General features: G+C 47.2%; 1 protein-coding gene across 1 annotated transcript in view; it reads right to left on the bottom strand.

Annotated features, from left to right (window-relative positions):
• The window catches only part of LOC144762811 (uncharacterized), a 240,806-nt gene that overhangs the window by 41,709 nt on the left and 178,895 nt on the right, over positions 1-20,202 (bottom strand). The window contains exon 3 of the mRNA XM_078648094.1: positions 3,946-4,113. Within this exon, the coding sequence (XP_078504220.1) occupies positions 3,946-4,113 (168 nt within the window). The remainder of the gene's footprint in view (positions 1-3,945; positions 4,114-20,202) is intronic.

Genomic DNA, 20,202 nt, shown 5'->3' with positions numbered 1-20,202 from the left:
GCTGCTAGCCACGCCCCCCTGTTTGGAAATGTTTGAGCCCTGCGTTTTGGGGGCCTTTACTTCCTTATGCCGCCCACCCATTGATCGTACCGCAAAAGATAAAGGCTTCCTTCACTCTGCCCCTGGGAACATGGTTGTCTGTTCTGGTTGCCAAGTTGAGTACTTACTAACCTTAACTACAATAAAAACTACCCAAGTACCCTGACACCTTATAAAAAACATTTCCCCCTCCCTGCCTCCCTGCCTCCCTGCATCTTGGGCTTTGAACTACCTGTATCCCCAACTCTTCAGAGCGCCTGTCGTCCCTCCCCAATCTTAACTGTGGAGACAATGTCACAGCGTCCCTCCCCTCCCTTGCCTCCCTTGCCGCCGCTCCCCAACAGTCTTGTATGCTAGGTAAAGTATACTAATTTATCCAAGCTTCTCTCGAGTTCAGTGCAACGTCCCAAGTGTAGTAGTCATGTGCTCCACCTCACTGTTTAGATGTTTCGTTGATCCAGGGTTTGATTTCCTGAAACTGGAGATACCACTGAGTTTGATTCTTCGTTTGAGTTACTAAGGGTCACGTCTTTACTCCAGGTGCCATCCTTAGAGATTCGTAGATGTCCTGGATACTCCGTCGGACAATCTCCCTTACTGCTGTCTGTTCACCTCCTGCTGGGGTCCACTATTTCCAGAGTCTTCTTTGGGAGTTTGTCTCTTTTTGCTTTGGGACTAGAATCTCCAACTCGTCGCCATCCATCTAGCCATTACCATGCTTCCTCTGGGTTGGCGAAAAATCTAACTTTCCCTGAGTTTGGTCGGGAAGAGCATTGCATATTGTAGTCCTTTCTCTCGCAGAACCTTTTTCACCTCAAAGAAGCTGCACCTCTGTTTTTGAACTTTGATTGTTAAGTCCGGGAAGAATGAGTTTTCGCTATTTTCATAGCGCACGGGAGTTGCACTACGTGCAGTTTGGAGTATTGAGTCGCGGTCTCTAAAATTAAATATGTGGGCTAATATTGGTATTGGTGATGCTTCTGGTCTTGGTTGGCCCCCTGTTTCTCTGTGGGTGCACTCTACTGAAAAATATTTTGATAGGCCTCGTGGTTAAAGACATTTCAGGATAAGATCTTCTACGAACAGGTCCGCCGCAAACCCCTCTGCTCGTTAAGGACCCCGAAAAATGCTCACCTTTTTCCGCCTGGATCTCCCTTCATACTCATCAAGTTTTGCCTCCAGAGCTTTGCTTGTCTCATATAGTTCACTGACCTGTATCTTGAGAGTGGTGGTATCATTTTGCTGGTCTGCCATTTTTTCCTTAACACATGATTTTAACTGTAGCTCCTGGTGTACAGACTTTTCACCTTCTGCCAAGAGTGTTGTAGAGTGCTTATTTCCACACTCTTATGCACTGGTTTGCTTTGTCTTTGCCTCCCTTTCCCTGTTTAAATTCTCTTGGCTGAGGGGGGGCAGTGGTGCCTCCTGAGGGTTCCAACTCCACACCCTGCACAGTGTGTCCGAGTGTGATCACCCGCATAGGCAGCCTGTCTGCCTTTAGTTTCTAGCACTGTTATTTGGCTCCACCGCCCCTCTGTCTTAGCAGCTCCGTTCCCGATGCTCGTTGCGCCCAATGGTGACTGCTCTTGGCAACTAACTCACCTCACCTCACTCCCTTGCTCACGCCCCTCTGGGGCGTGAGCAAGGGAGTGGACTGGCGGTCCACTTGTGGGAGGGTATTCCAAGATGGGAGCACACTCCTGACCTCTCCGCCGGATCGCCTGCACAGTGGGTCCGAGTGTGATCACCCGCGTAGGCGGCCTGTCTGCCTTTAGTTCCTAGCACTGTTATTTGGCTCCACCGCCCCTCTGTCTTAGCATCTCCATTCCGGATGCTCGTTGCGCCCGATGGTGACTGCTCTTGGCAACTAACTCACCTCACCTCACTCCCTTGCTCATGCCCCTGTAGAGCGTGAGCAAGGGAGTGGACTGGCGGTCCACCGGTGAGAGGGGTTGCCCCGTCCCCAAATCTGACAAACACCAATTGGATTGGCCACGGTGTAATTTGGCTCATCAGGCGGGCAGGCGGCGAGGGGCTGCCTGCCCTTGGATCGCCCGTAAGATAACCCACCATGTTGGCATATTTGTTATGCAAATAAACCTACAGCAATTTTCTCCACTAAGAATGTGTCTTGTCTGATTATTTCTCCACGTTATTGCTGTGGGAGGGGATGGGGAGTGTTGCCGGTATTGGCACTATGCAGGGCTGCCCCGGGCCCATGAAGGGGGCCCTCCTAAGAGGGCGGCCCCTCCTTAGTGCCACAGGAGGTCCCACGAGTCAGCCTCACAGTGTTTGGGACCCTCAAGGGTCCCCCATCCCCACGTCACTTCCGGGCAGAGGGGCGGGGGAGAGGTACATATACCTCTCCCGTACCTCTCCCCCCAGTGTTTGCCCTCTTTTATGCTGCCTTGACGGCGTTTCCCTCCACACCGCGTACCCGGCGTACTGGTAGGGGGGTGTGTTTATCTAACTTATTAGACTAAGTAATGAAGGGCTAAGGATGGGTCCTAATTTTTCAAGTTTAAAAAACATTTGTATTTTTCTCTATTCTTTAACACTGGGTAGGCAGTGATCTTCGTACAGTAAAGTACAGGGAAAAATAAAAAGGTTTACTGAACTTGAGAAAATTTGTAAAAATATTCTTATGTTAGAATATTAATGTAAATTAATTTTACACAATTCACTATCTGGAAAGTAGAACTGTGTAACATTAATTATGTGTTTGTTAGCATTATTATTTGTGAATAATTGTCGTTTTGTTAAAAGTGGATTCTGTTTAAGGATATGAAAGCAGCCACTTTGTTATAGGATTATATGAAAAATTTGATCATTTGTTGTCTTTTTTTCTTTTAAACCGATATCCTGAGCAAAACTTGTATTAGAATGTTTATGTTTTGGATTTTGTGTTAACACTTAGTAAATTGCAATAGTATTTGTAGAATATAAATAAGGAAATTAATTTGTCCTTGGAAACATAATGTGCTCTGTTTATGGAAGTCTGCTTTTTGTCTGGATGGATTCTTTACATTTAAATTTCTATGGGTGGCGGGGCACCGTGTTCTTAGGAAGGCAGAGTCCTTAAATAAAACTTCTGGTATCCCTGTACTCTGGAGTGTCCATCATTATTCACTTTGTGAAGCCATAATTGGATTGAAAATGGGTGGCCACCCATTCCTGAGCACCAGCATCACAGGCGGTCAACGGCCATCGCCACAGAACTGCATAGTATTACATTTTTAAATGTAGAACAAATAATAATGCAATACTATTTACTTGGTTTTTAATCAATTTAATGTAAAATATATTACATTAAAATTATTTTTAAGCCATATTAAAAAACAATCATTTGAAATAATTGTATTATTTTCCTAAAAAATACAATTTACATTTCTTTTTAAATTAAAAAGTATATTAAAATATTTGGTCACAAAATATTTGTTTTTTAATTAGGTTTAACTTTCTTAACATTAAATTATAATTATATCTGTATATATTTTAAACGTCTAAATAAATTAAATTAATTGAAAAATATTTCCTAAGGCATTGTATTTTGTACATCATGTGTAGTGTTGGTCTTACTTTTATCCTTTTTGGCAGTAGTACCTTACACACGTAAATTTGGCTACACCGTCTTGTCTCAGGGTTTGGAGACATGCAAGTCCACACTTTTGAATAACTTTACACTTGTAAATAATTAATATTCAAAAGTAATTAACAGCCAAAAGTAGTAAAGTTACTCAAAGTGTAAGAGTAAACTTACATGTGTAACTTGCTCACACGTGTAAGTTACCTTTGTGAATACCCCTGTCCGTATTCAACAAAACATTGTTGCCTTGCTTCATATTTGGCATTTCTGTCAAACATAAATGTGAACAATTTAGAGGTTTTTTAAACATATTTAATTACCTTTGTCCATATTTCAAATGATAGTGCTAATATAGTCTCCTGCACCCACACCAGCACAATGTCCTCTGGCTTTCTCTGGAAAGTAGAATCTAATTTTTTCATCAACTTTGCTGGTACCATCCTTTTCATCTGCTTAGGTTGGACTTTCATCTGATTTTTAGGTCTCACCTAAGAAAGCACATGTTGCAAGACACATTGTTAGCTTACAGTGGGCTCAGAGCACGTCTATGTTTTACTATTGGTAAAGTAAAGAATTCTGCAACATTATTTCTTGTCCCCCAAGCATCTGTTACCAAGTAAAACAATGTTTCTGCTGCACTCTTCTATGTTGTACAAAATACAGTTCTCACCAGTGCCTCTGTGAAACACTGACAACACTTGTGAGAGTGGTTTCTCTTCAGAGATTAAGGACCTGGTAGAACTTGAACTGAGGCTCTTATGTAGGCCTTTGATTGCATTCCACTAGGCCACGGCATGCTACACCACTCTACTCTACTCTGGCCCACTGCACTCTACGCCACTGCACTCTAGTCTACCCCACTCCACTCTACGCCATTCTACTCCACTGCATACTACTCTACGCCACTCCATGCCACTCCACTGAACATCACTCTACACCACTCCACTCTACGCCACCCCACGCCACTTCACTCTACACCACTTCACTTCTCTTCACTTCTCTTCACGCCACTCTATGCCACTCACTACCACTCTATGCCATGCATCTTCACTCTACTCTACTGTACAACATGGCCAAAAGACATTGGCAAAGCTGTTAGCTCGCGCACAGGCAAAAACTAACGTACAGCACATACAATGAGCTGTCTCTAGATGCTTACATTTCTCAATGAATTGGCACTGCTGTTTCCAACGATTAATGCTGTTTGTAAATCGGCCCTACATTCCCCGCATTCCTCTCATTACTCGCAGGTTGGCACGTACATATTGTGGTGAGTCAAACAACTGACTGGGCCTCACTCGGTGTGCTATTCCGCCTAATCTCTCTGCCAGCCTCAGCATTGCATCCATTTATTTATATAAACATTTTTAATATTTCCCTACTTTTCATCCTTTCCAATTACAGCTGCCTTTGTTCGGCTGTCACCGGAGCTCTGTTTTGTCAGGCTTTCATGCATGGCGTTAGAACAACCGTCAAGAATAAACTTCCTTTTGAGTCTAAAGTGCTCTTCTGGCAGAAACTACAGAACATGAAGCTATTTCTGTACTCTCTAGTATTGGAAACTCTTGTTTCCGTTTACTTTAAAACCGTCGCTCTTTTCTTGGTTTTAAACACAATCATGATGCCTTTTCGTCCTACGTATGTAGTTATTTTTTATTTATATCGCACCAGCATCAGCCCTTCAGCCACCTCAGAGCGCTTTATGCTGTGGGAAGAGAGGGGGAGAGTATTAGACAGGCACTGGCAAAGCCAATAGGTCTCACTTATGCAAGAGCAATTGGCTTTGACAAGGTGTTTTAGCCATGTTGTTCACCATTGTGGCTGCTGTTAAGCATAAAAGTTAGAGGGGTGGCATGGCGTAGGTTGGGGTGAGGTAGATTGGAGTGGACAGGGCTTTAAGTAGAATGAGAAAACTAGTGGGTCTCTCAAAGAGGTGTGGTCAATGCAATTAAGGGTGTGGCTTAAAAACACAGAAGCGAAAAATATGGGCTTAGCATAGTGTGCCACCCGACTGGTATTTTGCTGCTTCTGTTATTGCATCCAGATATATACTACATCAAATAAATAGGGTAGACTGGGGTGGGGTAGATTAGGTTAGATTAGAGTGGGGTAGATTGTATTGGGTAGATAGGGGCAGGGTAGATCAGGAAGAGTAGAGTGGGAAATATTGAAGTTGATTTGATTGGAGAGGGGTAGATTGGGGAAGAATGGCGTGGGGTGGATTGGGATAGATTGGAGTGGGGTAGATTGGGCAGGGGTAGATTGGGTGGATTATAGTAAAGTAGAATGGAATAAAGTCGGGTAGTTTGGAAAATTTGGAGATGGGTAGATTGGAGTAGGGTAGTTTGGGGTGGAGTGGGGTGGGTTACATTGGACTGGAGTGGGGTATATTTGAGTGGAGTGTAGTAGATTAGAGTGACATGGAGTGGGGTAAATTGGGTAGAGTGGAATGCAGAGTGGCACATGGGGTAGATTGAGTGGATTGGAGTGGGGTAGATTGGGGTAGAGTCAAAAGGGGTAGATTGGAGTGGAGTGGATTGGGGTGGAGTTGGTAAGATTGGAGTTGAGTTGACACTGGAGTGGATTGAGAGACTGGGGAATAGTAGGGTGGGGTGGAGTGGAATGTAGTGGGATACTTTAGGATGGAGTGGAGTGAGGTAGATTGGGTGGATTAGTGTAGGGTAGATTTTAATGGAGTGGGATAGATTGAAGTGGGGTAGATTGCAGAGGGATGACTGGAGTGGGGTATTTTGGAGTGGAGTGGATTGGAGTGGGGTAGATTACTGTGGGGTGAGGGGGCTAGATTTGAGGAGTGTGGTAGATTGGAGTGGTGTGTAGCAGAGTGGAGTGGAGCCGATTGGAGTGGAGTTGGATAGATTGGATTGTGGTGGATTGGAGTGGTGTGGGGTAGATTGTGGTAGGCTGGAGTGGGGTAGACTGAGGTGGAATGGGGTAGATTGGAGTGGAGTGGGGTAGATTAGAGTGGAGAGGAGTTTGATAGATTGTAGTAGAGTTTAGAATGGAGTGGGGTAAATTGAACTCGGGTACACTGGAGTGGAGTAGAATGGAGTTGAGTAGAATGGAGTGGAGTCAGGTAGATTGGAGTGGAGTGGGTTGGATTGGGGTACATTGGCACTTCATGCACAGAAGGTGAGGTAATCAAGAACATCAAGGCAATGAGAAACAATGGCGCTCAAAGGCCAAATGGGATTCCCGCCCCAGTATTCAAACTAGCTCAGGCATACTTAGTCCCAATCCTGAATCCACTTTTTAATTATGTGCTTTACAACAGCAACAATACCACAGCCATGGAAGGGATCCATCTTATTCTCCATCCATACAAAAGGCGACTGCTCAAAGCCGGCTAATTACAGGCTCGTCGTGCTGCTCGATCTAGAAGCCAAGGCCTGTGCCCGAATTTTACTGGAGGAATGGGCAAACAAAAAAAGAATTCTCCGACTCCATCAGTCAGGATTCAGGACAAACAGTTCAACATGGACAACATCATTTCACTGGCTTATCTTTCCAAACAAATGGTTAAGGCAAAGCACCCATCCCTGTTCTGCCGCTTCATAGATTACAGCACAGCCTTGGACAGGGTGGACTAAGGTAGGCTTTAGGGATAACTGGCAGCCTGGCGGATCCCCTCTAAGCTCCTGAAAGCAATCATATCCCTTTATGATGGGGCATGGGTTCAGGTCAAAACAAGCCCCACTGCAGGAACATCAAGAGTCAAAACCAACAATGGGCTCAAGCAGGGCTGTGTTTTGGCCCGCCTACTTTTCAATCTTTACACCACAGACTTGGAGAATGCCCTGAAAGAAGTCAGCTTAGTGTCCCAGCACTGGGTAAGTCAAGGCTCTCTAACCTTCAGTATGTGGACAATACAGTAGTAATGGACCATACCAGGGTGGGCCTCCAGAAAGGCCTCAATGAATTTCACAAGTACAACAAGGAAAACCATCTGCTAGTCAACCAGAGCAAAACCAAGATAGTTGTATTTGGCAAATACCCACATAAAATGAAAGCCCTTTGGCAATTGGGAGATCATTAAACAGGGACAACACCTGATTACAACTACCTTGAGGTCTGGCTCTCAGAGAGGGCCACCCCAGTGACCCAGTTAAGACATCTAAGCGCAAAAGCCGACCACATAATCCTCACATTAAAGGAACTATGCTAACTCATGACAAGCCCAACAGTGGAGCCAATGCTGACAGTCCTTAAGGCAAAACTAATACCGGCCATCAACTACAGCCACCTGGCTTTTCCTGGAGCCCTGGATCAATTCATAATGGTGGCCTATATAAAAGCCAATAAAGCAGTGCTGCAAGTTCCCAAGACAAGCCAGGAAAGCCAGGCTCTGGCTGGAACTCGGCCATGGCAAACCCGGCTTTGTATTACAGAGGGGCTTTATTAAGTTCTGCATTAGGATCCTAAGAGCTTTGGATAACACCCTTAAACATCAATTTGGAACCCATCTTCAAGTAAGAGGACTCCCCCTGGTATTCCAAGTTCAGCCAAGCAATTGGGAATCTGAAGATTGAGGCAGAGAGCCTGCTCTTAACCGAGATCCCGATATCTGCCTGGACAAACGCAATGAAGCGGCAGGTCCGGGCCTTCTCGTATTAAAAGGATAGGGCCTCATTGCATCACAATCCTATTACAACGGCATTGGACTCATCTTACATCCTGGGGAAAGCCCAACAATACTAACGAGAGGCGCTTTGAGCCCAGGCTCACAGGGAAATTCTGTTCATGAGGCTCATTGCACTCAGAGTTACGGACTTTAATCCAGCCTGGGCACGCAAGGATGGTGCAGTCTACTGCCGGTTATGTTATTATCATAAGGAATCCTGGTTGCATCTGCTGTGCTGCTATCCTAAACTGGCCCATTTTTAGGGATAAGGGCACGAGGACCTGCAAGGACACTTTGGACTGGTGTTTTTCCGATATAAAGAAAAAGTTCACACACTTAATCACACTCGTAGGCCCGCCACAGTCTCCATAGCCCTTCGATAGGTCACAACAATAATTAGGAAAACTACCTGGGCACTCCGCAATCTGAGCTCAAAATCAAATAGACGGATCTCGGCAACAAAGAGCCATCAATAAGTATTGTAGCAGTGCACAGCAGACAAAGACAAGATCGCCACTTCAAACTCCAGTACTTCCGGCAAACGTTGAAGGCTGTTGAGGCACCACAACAACAACGAGGCACGAAGAAATAGCATTCCAACTCTGACTTCTTGAACTTGAACATTCAAAGGGGGCGACACATGCCCCAAACCTAGGAAATGGGGGTTTTACCGCCCATTGCCCCAACTAATGAATTATTTTTATTTACAAGGCCTCTGAAATCACATATTTAATCTTTTTAATGAAATGCTACACAACATAAAATACGCTTGTTCACTGGAATGTATGAACTAACAACAAACTAGGAGATTGTATGGCCATCGAGACCCATGAGACTTGAGGTTCGGGGGGGCGGAGTTGCGCCAATTTGTATGCCTATTTACAGTAAAGATTTTATTTAATTAAATGGTCAATAAAATGCACTTACTCACTTACATTGGAGTGGTGTGGATTGAGGTTGATTGGAGTAAGGTAGAATGGAGTGGGGTAGATTGGAGCAGAGTGGGGTGGATTTGAATTGAATGGAGTACGGTGGGATAGATTAGAGTAGGGTGGGGTTGATTGGCTTAGATTGAGTAGAGTGCAGTGGGGTAGACTGGATTATAGTGGAGTGGATTGGGGTAGATTGGACTGGAGTGGGGTAGACTGGAGTAGAGTGGGGTAGATTGAAGTAGGGTAGATTAAATTGGGGTGGGGTAAAATCAGGTGGGGTGCAGTAGTGTGGGTGGGGTAAAATGGACTGGAGTAGATTGGGGTAGATTATAACAAAATGGAGTGCCGTAGATTGAGGTACATTGTAGGGGAGTGAAATAGGGTAGGGCGGAGTGGGATAGAATGGAATGGGATAAGTGGTGTGGAGGGGCTTGGACTGGCTTGTTGTGGAGTATGGAGTGTATACTGGAGTGGTGTGGAGTCAAGTGGCACAGCATAGTGTCTTAAAGTGGGGGTGTAGAGTGGAGTGGCATGGTGTAGAGTGGAGTGGAGTGGCACAGAATGGAGTAGCTTGGCACAGAGTGGAGTGGGGTAGTGTGGAGTATGCATGGTGGGGTAGAGCACTGTCATTACAGACAACACATTTTCAATTGAAATGACCATTACATGTGCACCGAAATAGAGTTTTACTGCACATAAACGATAAAGTGTGCAAATGTTATCACCTAGTGTATTGATGTGTTTTGATTGTATTCAAATATCTGTTTCCATCACATCTCAGAATTACAAAATAAAACTGCTTCATTTGTACTAATTCAGATATATTCTGAAACATGAGCACAGATACTTTTTTGTTGTGTGCTAGAAAATAAAAACATCCTACATCGTCTCCTCTTACATGGGTACTCAGCAGGATTGTCACATACATTCTCTCACCTTGAAGTCAGAGAAAGAAAAGTAAACACCAAGCTCCATCAGTAGGCAGCTTGACATTTGGCCTCTCTCTTTAAATGTGCAGCAAATATGACAAGATGAGAGTATTTTTTTTTAATAATCACTTTTATTGATTTTGAATTAACACATTTGCAGCAAGAAGAACAAATCCCGCTTTTCGCACAGTGATCAGTACAGAACAGTAAGAGTACTATTTAAAGACCTGTTTACAGAAAATTAGTTTGTGGAAGAATACAGTAACCAAAGTTTGGGCAAACGGAAGGACAAACTCAAACTAGACAGCCTAAAACAAATAAAGCCAGCAAATAGTAAGTCAGAACAACATGTGAGTTAGCAACCACAAAGGCAATGGTCAGCAATAGAGGGAATGTATTCCTTGGTCAGCTTTCTGAATGTAGCTGAGATGTCTTTAGCAAACCAGACACCTGCACTGTCTGGTAGGCTTCAACCGAGGGGAGAGGGAAGGTCAAACTAATGATGGGGAGAACAAACGAATGTGACGACATAGAGACTTTTTTTAATGGGAGGGTTTAAGTGTAAACATGTCAGGACTGGAGGACAGGCATGTGGACGCAGAAGGTATAGTTACTTAATTGTGATCATAGTTTACCAATGCGGAAATCTCACTTGAAATCATAAACACTGAATCAGTCCACCGATGTGCGGGATTCCGCAGCATTTTTTCAAAGACAGTATCATTTGTTTTTGCTTCTCAGCCATATCCTCTTAACTAATGTAAAATAATGTAACAACCTATTAAGAGGCTACCATGGCCCACTCCATTTATTTTATTTCCATTAAAAAACCCATAAAAAAGTTAGAAAATGTATCAGGTGAGCCAGGTCAAATGGAAAAAACCTCTTTCACAAACCTTTTTCAAATTAAATGCAAAAAATGACAGGACTGTACAGCTATGTAATGCTGAAGAACTAGCACTGTAGCTTTAAGGGACCTCAATCCTCCAGTATCCCAATATGCTCTCCCAGTGGCCACTGCTCCAGGTTTTTGTCTTTTCAATGAAGATAAAGGATACTGCTACAGGACTCAAGAGCTTTCTTTATTCATTCCACCAGGGAGGAGGGTTGCTTGCAACTGATTTCAATGTAGATTCTCCTGAAGAAGAACTGGGAGAACATGTTTTACTTCTTCCACAGAGGATATGCATTGATAATCATAACTACTGAATAGAATAGTATGCCCATCCCTATTATTGCAGCGGAAAGGAAAAGGAAAATAGTGGACTACAGAAAGATTTCTCAATGTGGGCTGCTCTACTTGGGCATCTGCTCTTGAGTCTCGATCAAGACAGTAATGTTGTGTAAATGTATGCACAGACCTCTAGAATCTTACCAAACTTGCACCCAGATCCAATAGTTATAAGGACAGTTGCATTCCCTAACAGATGCAATAGGAACACTTTGTGAATCAACAAATCGGAGGAACAATGAGTCCTGATAGACTAATATTCAACTGCCAAGGAGGGGGGAGGTCGCCTGACTGGGGGAAAACAATCTTATTTTGTTCTTAGAAGTCCTTAACAGCCAAGAGTTTAAAAAAAAAGGTTTGAAAAGGACATTTTCTATAGGCAGTAATAGCTTCCAAAGTAAACTTCATTGAAGAAAATTGCAATCCTGACATATCCAAATAAAAAAGACATGAGAATACCGCTTCTTCTTGACAGATTTGGGATAGGTTTTTATTCTGACTACACCATATGCAAACTTTTTCCATCTGAAGGTGCATGAAGCTGTTGTGGATGGGTGTTTAGCTTTAATTTAGAATATATACATGTTCTCGAGGAAGGTTCAAGTGCCCACCAAGGATGAGTTCAGGAGCCAAGATGTCAAATTCTATGATGGTAGGCTGGGACACGCGGCCACATGCATCATTGCACCCATTTGCGATTCCTAAATTGCGAAAATTAAGGAATCGCAATTTAGAAATCGCAAACTGCAATGCATGAAAAATTCGCATTTTTTTAGCGATTCGGTATTTTTCCTTAATTGCGATTCACAATTTGCGAATCGCAATTAAGGAAAACCCTTCCAATTGATTCCTTTGGGCCAAAAGGCCCATAGGAATGAATGGGAAGGCATTCACATTTTGCGAATTTCAAATTGCGATTCGCAAAATGTGAATGCAATTTCAAGGGTGCAGGGGGGGTCCAAAGAACCCCTCCCTGCACCCCTGAAATGTAACTTTAAATGCAATTTACACACACATGTAAATGTAAATTAAACTTTAAAAAATGCAATTTGTGCATATTTGAAAGTTTTCGGTAAATTAGCATGAAGTTCAACTTCATGCTAATTTACCACTTCCAAATTGCGAATTCGCAATTAAAAAATGATCATGCAGGGGGCGTGGCTAGCAGCCTACGATGGCGGCAGCAGATCAGTGAGGCTCCCGAGCAGTGGTGGCTTCCCGCTTGAATCCGTTATAATTATCCTGTAATCTAAGGTGGCTGAAGGAGCGGATTGGAACCGGAGTCTTTGCAGCATCCAGCGCTGCAATTTAGTGATGGACGCGACGAGTCTGCAGACCCAGGGAGCTTGACGACGCCTGGGACGAGGTGGGGCCTGACACCAGCCTGCGAGCAGCGGAGCCACAGTCCCCTTGATGGCCGACCGGAAGTGCACTCTCGGCGGCCGTGAATGACCGGAAGTGTCGGCCCATCGCAAATATTGCCCGGACATCCGCGACCTTCCCCACGTGAGCCCGGGAGCACGGGCGGAACTCCATGATCTCTAACAGCGGCCGAGGGCGCCGTGGAAACAGACTACAGGGGGCACCATACGCCGCAGGTCGTGCAAGTAGAGCCGCCATTTTCGGCGCTGGACGTGCGCTGTCTCCCTGAAGCGACGGTCTCTGTTTGGTGGTGGTCGGACCGGGGCCCCGAGTGTGCACAGGGGACTCCGCGCACTGGACTGCCTCACCCTCGACGTCGGACGGCCAGTGGCGGCCGTGAACGGCGGGGGCTGGGCGACCCCCCACCCTTTTCCTTTCCTACTGCGATCCGGTCCGGGGTGGAGTGACCATTAACGATTCCTACGCTGGGGGAGCGCCTCATGACAGTGGCACACGGGGACGCGCCCGGGACCCTCCCCGGACCCGCAACGCCCCGCCAAAGATAGGACCTAGGATCAGCGTGAATTGCACTGCGGTGGGGCGAGGAACCCGCACCACTTGCTTTTTCGTGTGGGTAGCGCCCTGCATTAACCAGTGTGGCGAGTGGGGACGAATCCAGCAACCACAGGCGTAGGTGGAGTCATTATCTTCCCTCGCAGCAGACCTTGCACACCGGCGGGTGTCTGACCTGCCCTGACCCGAGCACGCACTGAATCATGGCGCACAGAGGCCACCGACAGACTGCCACCCAGGCCAAGCTGGACAAATTCGCCTATGAAAGGCACTCTCCACCCCAGGAGCAACGCAAAACGGCGGGGAAGACGACGGAACCGGAGGGGAGCAAAAAGGCCACCATCGAAGACGTCTTGGCAGCATTGGCGCAGGTACAAGCGACAGTGGGAGCTACGGCGACAGAGGTCACCTTGATCCGGGCGGACCTCCACAAAATGTCCGAAAAGGTCAAGCAGATGGAGGTTGTCACCAAATCTTTGGTCGAAGATGTATCCGAACTGCAGACGGCTATGGAAAGATTGCAGACGGACAACAAACTGCTTCGTGACAAACTGGATGACCAGGAAGGGCGCTCTCGGCGCAACAATGTCCGAATTTTGGGGGTGCCAGAATCGGAAGATACGGGGGCGATGGACCTCTATGTGGAGGACATGATCAAAACCAGGCTTCAGCTCAAGGGACTGTCGAATTTCTTCTCGGTGGAGCGGGCCCACAGGGTGCCGGGGGGAAGCCCAAGACAGGAGGACCACCTCGGCCAATACTGGCAAGGGTATTCAATTTCAGGGACCGCGACGCCATCTTACAAGCTGCACGAGTGGCACCGACCATCCAGATCCAAAACTCAAAAATAGCGTTCTTCCCGGACTACACGGCGGAGGTCTCCAGGAGGAGGAGGACGTTTTTGGAAGTTAAGAAAACCCTGCGGGAAAAGGAACTACAATACTCTATGCAATTTCTGGCCCACCTGCGAGTTGTAGCGGATAAAAAGGTGTGGTTTTTCGACACCCCGGACGCTGCCCGGGACTGGTTGGAGAGATGGCGTACCGTAGACCGGCAGCGGAAACCACCCAGACAGAATCACGACCGCGGAGGGAACAGCGGGACAGGCTCACAATCATCCGGTCGAGGAGGAGCGGAGGGCTCGCCCTCACATGGGCTTGGGGGAGCTGGCGGAGACGAATGACTCCTACTCGGATACTTCGGTGAAGACTGTGGATCGTCGACGCATCCTTTAGAAGCTGCGTTTGGACTCTGGTGAAACTACTCCGGAAACACACGGGGATGCCGCCTGCTCGGGGAGCTACTCTCCCCCATACACGCAAGTACTCTGGTTGTGGGATGGGTAAAGCGCTCTGCTCAGTTGGGGAGGCGGGCAGTTGGAGGTCCGTTAGGCAGGGATGCAGGGAGGGGGGCTGGGGGGGATGGTTCAGTTAAAGTTAGGAACGCACTTACACGGTCAAAGAATGAATCTAGACTTCCAAATGACTCAAGAAAAGGTGAGAGTAGCGAGCGGGGATGTACCGCTCCCAGCAACTGGCGGCGCGCCTGGCATAGATGCCGCACTTGCCCGTGGTTGCACTATGTACCCCATGATAGCTAATGGCTGGCGTTCCAATTCCTGATGGGAGTGGTGGGGGTGTTGAGACAAGGTGTCCCTCATTGCGCCTCATGACCTGGAACGTGAGAGGGCTGGGAGACAAGGTGAAACGGGGGCTGGTACTAACCGCGCTTACGAGACTAAAACCCTCGATAGCGCTATTGCAAGAAACTCGCTTAACGGGGGGTGCCACCAAGGCCATGGATAGACGAGGCTACAAGATGATGGTCCACTCGGGCTTCACGTCGGGCTCCAGAGGGACCGGCATCCTGATACGCAAAAACACACAATTCATCCCCCTACTCACTAAAACCGACGATCAAGGCTGTTTCGCAGCCCTGCAGGGGCGGTGGGAGGGGAACCTCATCAACCTAGTTTCGGTATACATCCCACCGGCACTACACTCGGTACACCTCCCAAAACTGGGTGACTTCCTTCTGGCTCTACCCGAGGGGGAGGTTATTATTGGGGGGGATTTTAATGCTATCTTAGATGCACACCTAGACCGGTTTCCTACGCCGATACCCGCGGGGGGGACCCCCCTCCTCCAACGATTCCTGACGGCCATAGGCCTGGTTGACATCTGGAGACACCTCCACCCCAGGGCGAAACAATACACCTTCCATTCGGCGGCCCATGGGAGTCTATCGAGGATAGACCACTTCCTGACTCTGGGGGAGGGTCTTCGGCACGTAGATACTATGGCGATCCACCCTCGAGGGATCTCGGACCATTCTCCACTCACCCTTACACTCTCTTCCCAGAAACGTACACACACTCGCATATATCCCATACAAGCTACTTACCTCAAGATACCCCAGGTCCGCAAGGCCCTTAAGCAGGCAACAACGCAGTATTTCACTGAAAATATCCACTCCGTGCGCTCCTCGGAGGTACTCTGGGAAGCGTTTAAAACAGTATTGCGGGGGCAAGCCATAAACACCATTACAGGATACAAACGGGCACGTTCTCAGGAACTAGCTGATCTGGAATTAACTCTACAGAAAGTGACGACGGAACACGAACATCACCCCACCCCATCCACCCTGCATGCGCTGACGTTACAACAACAGCTATATACTGACCACTTGCGCATACACGTAAAAGGGCAACTGACAGACACTCACAATAGGATCTATGAGGTGGGCGACAAGGCGGGGAAACTCCTGGCATGGCTTGACAAACGGGAGGGGAACTCGAGGGGAATCCAAGGTTTGAGGGACGAAAGTGGAGAGCTACATACTAGCCCGGAACGAATTGTAGGGCTGCTTGCATCCCACTTTGAAAGGGTTTACACCCCGGAGAAGGAGGTCACTCCTGAAATGGCCAGGGAGGTACTGGCGCCGATAGAGATGCGGACGCTGACAACGGTGGTGTCGTCTGAACTAGACGCAGACATCACCACTGAAGAAATACAACTAGCTATTCATGCCTTACACCCAGGAAAGGCTACGGGGCCTAATGGGATACCGGTGGAATGGTACCAAACAATGCCTGAAACCCTCAGTACACATTTGCTGGAGATGTTTAAAGAATGTCTGGAGAAGGGATCCCTCCCGTCGGACCAGAGAGCAGCGACTATAGTGGCTATCTCCAAACCAGGCAAACCTCCTGACGAATGCTCCTCATATCGCCCCATCTCGCTGCTAAACGCGGAAGCTAAAATATTGGCCAAGCTCTTAGCGATGAGACTATTGCCCCATTTGTCCTCTATCATTCACCCGGACCAGTCCGGGTTCATTCCACACAGAAATACGGCGTTAAATCTGCGCAGATTGCACGGAGTACTGGCTAAGGCAGACTCGGTCACATCACAGGCAGTGCTTTTAGCCCTCGATGCCAAAATGGCTTTTGACCTTGTGGAAAGGTCTTATTTACTTGAGGCACTGTCCCGCATGGGCTTTGGTCCCCGCTTTGTAGCCTGGGTCAAGCTGTTGTACACTGACCCGGTTGCCCGGGTGGTGGCGAATGGCCATATCTCACGAGAGTTCGCGCTGAGGCGTGGAACGAGACAGGGTTGTCCCCTTTCACCGCTGTTGTTCGCAATCTCCCTGGAACCCCTTGCCACACTTATTAGAACCTCGCCCCTTTTGAGAGGCATCTGCTGGAAAGAAGGGTGGGAGGACCGGGTGTCCCTATATGCGGACGACATGCTGATCTACTTAACTGACCCTGACACCGGGGTGCCGGCCCTGCTACATCTCTGTGATGCTCACGGCTTGGTATCCGGCTATACGATTAATTGGAACAAATCGGAAATGTATGTATTGAAAGGACGGGCACCAGCCCTTGACGCGGGCTGTCCCCGGAAGATAGCGGGCTCGTCGTTTAAATATTTGGGCATACACGTTACTAGAGACCCCATAGAATTCGTAGATAAAAACTTGAAACCCCATTTGGAGAGACTCAAGCGAGACGTTAAATTCTGGTCAGGACTCCCGCTGACGCTCTTGGGGCGAGCTGCACTTTACAAAATGATGGCCTTGCCAAGATTTTTGTATGTCCTAGAGAACACACCTTACCCGATAACACCTCAATTCTTTCGTACGGTCGCCGCATTGGTCTCTAACCTTTTATGGGGTGCCCTCCCCGCTCGCATCGCACAATCCAAGCTGTATAGGGGCTGGTTTGACGGTGGTATTGCCCTACCCAACCTCCAACTGTATTATTGGGCGGCGCACCTTAAACCCATCAACCAATGGCTTCACGCCTCTCAGGCGGAACCGGCGTTCCAGGCAGACAGGGAGCAGCTGGGCAATGACAGCTTGTTGGCTCCATTGTATGACCGTCGTAAAATTCGCGACTTAATAGGACCCACCAAACTAACAGTGACACTCTGGCATAAAGCGACGGCTGCTCTGGGCTGGCAAGGGAGAATCACCAAATTAACTCCGCTGTGGGACTCCCGAGTCCTTGGTCACTTGAGGAATAGCAAGGGGTTTTCACACTGGGACACTATAGGAATTTCTACGGTGGGCGATCTGTGGGACAGGGGGGAGGTGCTGCCCTTCAGTAGACTGCGAGAACTGTATGAACTCAGCGAGAGGGAACTCTACAGATATATCCAGATACGGCACGCATTACTAGTAGCTCTGCCCACAGATACAGACTTGCCCGAATCTTCCCCGCTGGAGGATCGCCTCCTTACTGAATTTATGACGGAATGTGCAACCCCTCTTGTGTACCGTAAGTTGCTCAACAACATGCCAGACCCAACACTGACCCTGAAGACAAAATGGGAGGGAGACACTACTGACATGGATGAACACGAATGGAATGGGGCGCTGGCGTCACCTAGGGAGGTAGGCATCTCCGCAAGACTACGACTAGTACAACTTAAAATACTACACAGGGTATATTACACGAGGACAATGCTACACCGTATTAACAGGATAGAACACCCTTACTGCCTACGAGGTTGCGGGGGGGAGGGCTCCTTCTTTCATACCATATGGGATTGCCCCCGAATCCAGGAATACTGGAAACGGGTACTGCGAACAATCTCGCAGACACTAGAAACTACACTATTACCTGAACCAAAGAGGTGCCTGCTAAATGTATGGGAACCTACAGACCTTTCAAGGTATGGGCAACTCTGGGTAACAATAGGAATGATGGTGGCAAAGCGAGATATCGCGCAGCGCTGGGGGGTGCCGGAGGTGCCAACCAACTCACTGTGGTGTTTGAACATGGATAGGGTAATGCTGACAGAGAGGGCGGTATACTCTAGCCGTGCCTGCCCGAGAAAATGGAATAAGATTTGGAACAAATGGAATGACTATAGAGGGGGGATTTGCGACCCCTTACTGGAGGATGTCCAGGATGAGTCGGATGACGAAGAGCTAGAGGGTTAACGGAAGGGGCGCTTCGAGAGGGGGGCAGGATCAGGGGATGGGATTGGGACCCTTGTATGCAAAGTTAGGCAAGCTGAGGGGGCAGGGACTATGAGGGATGCCAAGTCGAGGGTTTCCATTCTGGCATTTGTACACGGCCCTCGGGATAGGTACCGAGGCGGGGGGGGACTCTACCGTGAGAAATCTGGAGAAGGTGTCTAGACTCTATAAGTAATGCTATACTAATGACCACATGTTTGTTCCTAACAGTGCTTCTGTTTTGTTTTTGTTATAAACACTAAATAATCAAAGACCGTTACCTACTGAGAAACTACCGCGGGTGCCACACCTGATTGTTGTTGAACCATATTACCGTGTATAATATTGACAATTTCCTCACAGATTTACGATGAGATGTCGTGCATACTCCTATGATATAGCGGCCAGCCTGTTGGGTTGTTGGCATTACGTTGTGTAACCAATCGACGAAATAAAGGTCTTTGTTTAAAAAAAAAAAAAAAAATGATCATGCATTGCATTTAAGAAATCTGAAATTGCGATTTCTTAAATGCAATCGCATTTTTAGAAATCGCAACATGGTTGCAATTCCTAAAATTGCGAAATGCATGATGCATTCCTAATTAGTCAATTGCATTCGCAAACGGTCGAAAATTGCGATTCGCACCGTTTGCGAATGCAATTGACTTTGATGCATGTGGGTAACAGAATCTGACCTCTGAACTTGTGAAGGAGAAATGGTTGGCACAACAACCTCCTGTGCGGACACTCCAACAGGAGAAGAGATGGGCAAACCACCATTGCCAAGGTCACTCCTTTAAGGATCATTCTGGCCCTTGAGTATGTCAGCTCGATAATGAATGTTGGTATCAGGAGGATAAGAAAAAGCATACCATTTTTTTTTCTGAGCAGTCAATGTGGAGGGAATTCCCTTTTTCTCCCTAGTTGGTAGCACCTGGAGGTTAGGTTTGGGTGCATCTAGTTATTTGTGTTTGCGAAGAGGTCCAACTAAGGAAAACCCCAGTCACAGAAGATGTTGTGCAAAGCAGTACCATTTAGGAGCAGCTTTTGTTTTTTTTTGGAAGATCCTGCTCAGTGAATCTAGTTGGCCATTTTGGAGACCTACTAGACGAACTGCAGTGATCCTCGGGTTCCTGGCTATGTGCCACATTCAGATCAACGGTGCTTCCTGTGACAGCACTTTAGATCATGTCATACCTTGCCTGATCAAGTAATGCATAGTTAGATTGTCTGTTTGAACAAGGAGGGGTTGGTCTTGTAGGCAGGATGAAATACACTCAGGGCAAGGTGTACAGCTCATAATTCCAGAAGGCTGATATGACAGGTCATTTCCCCTGAAGATCATGTACCTTGAATCTAAAGATGGTCACTATGTGCATTACAACTGGTTGGTGAGGCATCAGTCAAAATCATCTGACTTGGGGCAATCTGATGTAAATACA

Source organism: Lissotriton helveticus, chromosome 6, assembly GCF_964261635.1.
Source record: "Lissotriton helveticus chromosome 6, aLisHel1.1, whole genome shotgun sequence".
In the NCBI taxonomy this organism is placed as follows: Eukaryota; Metazoa; Chordata; class Amphibia; order Caudata; family Salamandridae; genus Lissotriton; species Lissotriton helveticus.
This window is presented reverse-complemented; position numbering and strand designations above follow the sequence as displayed.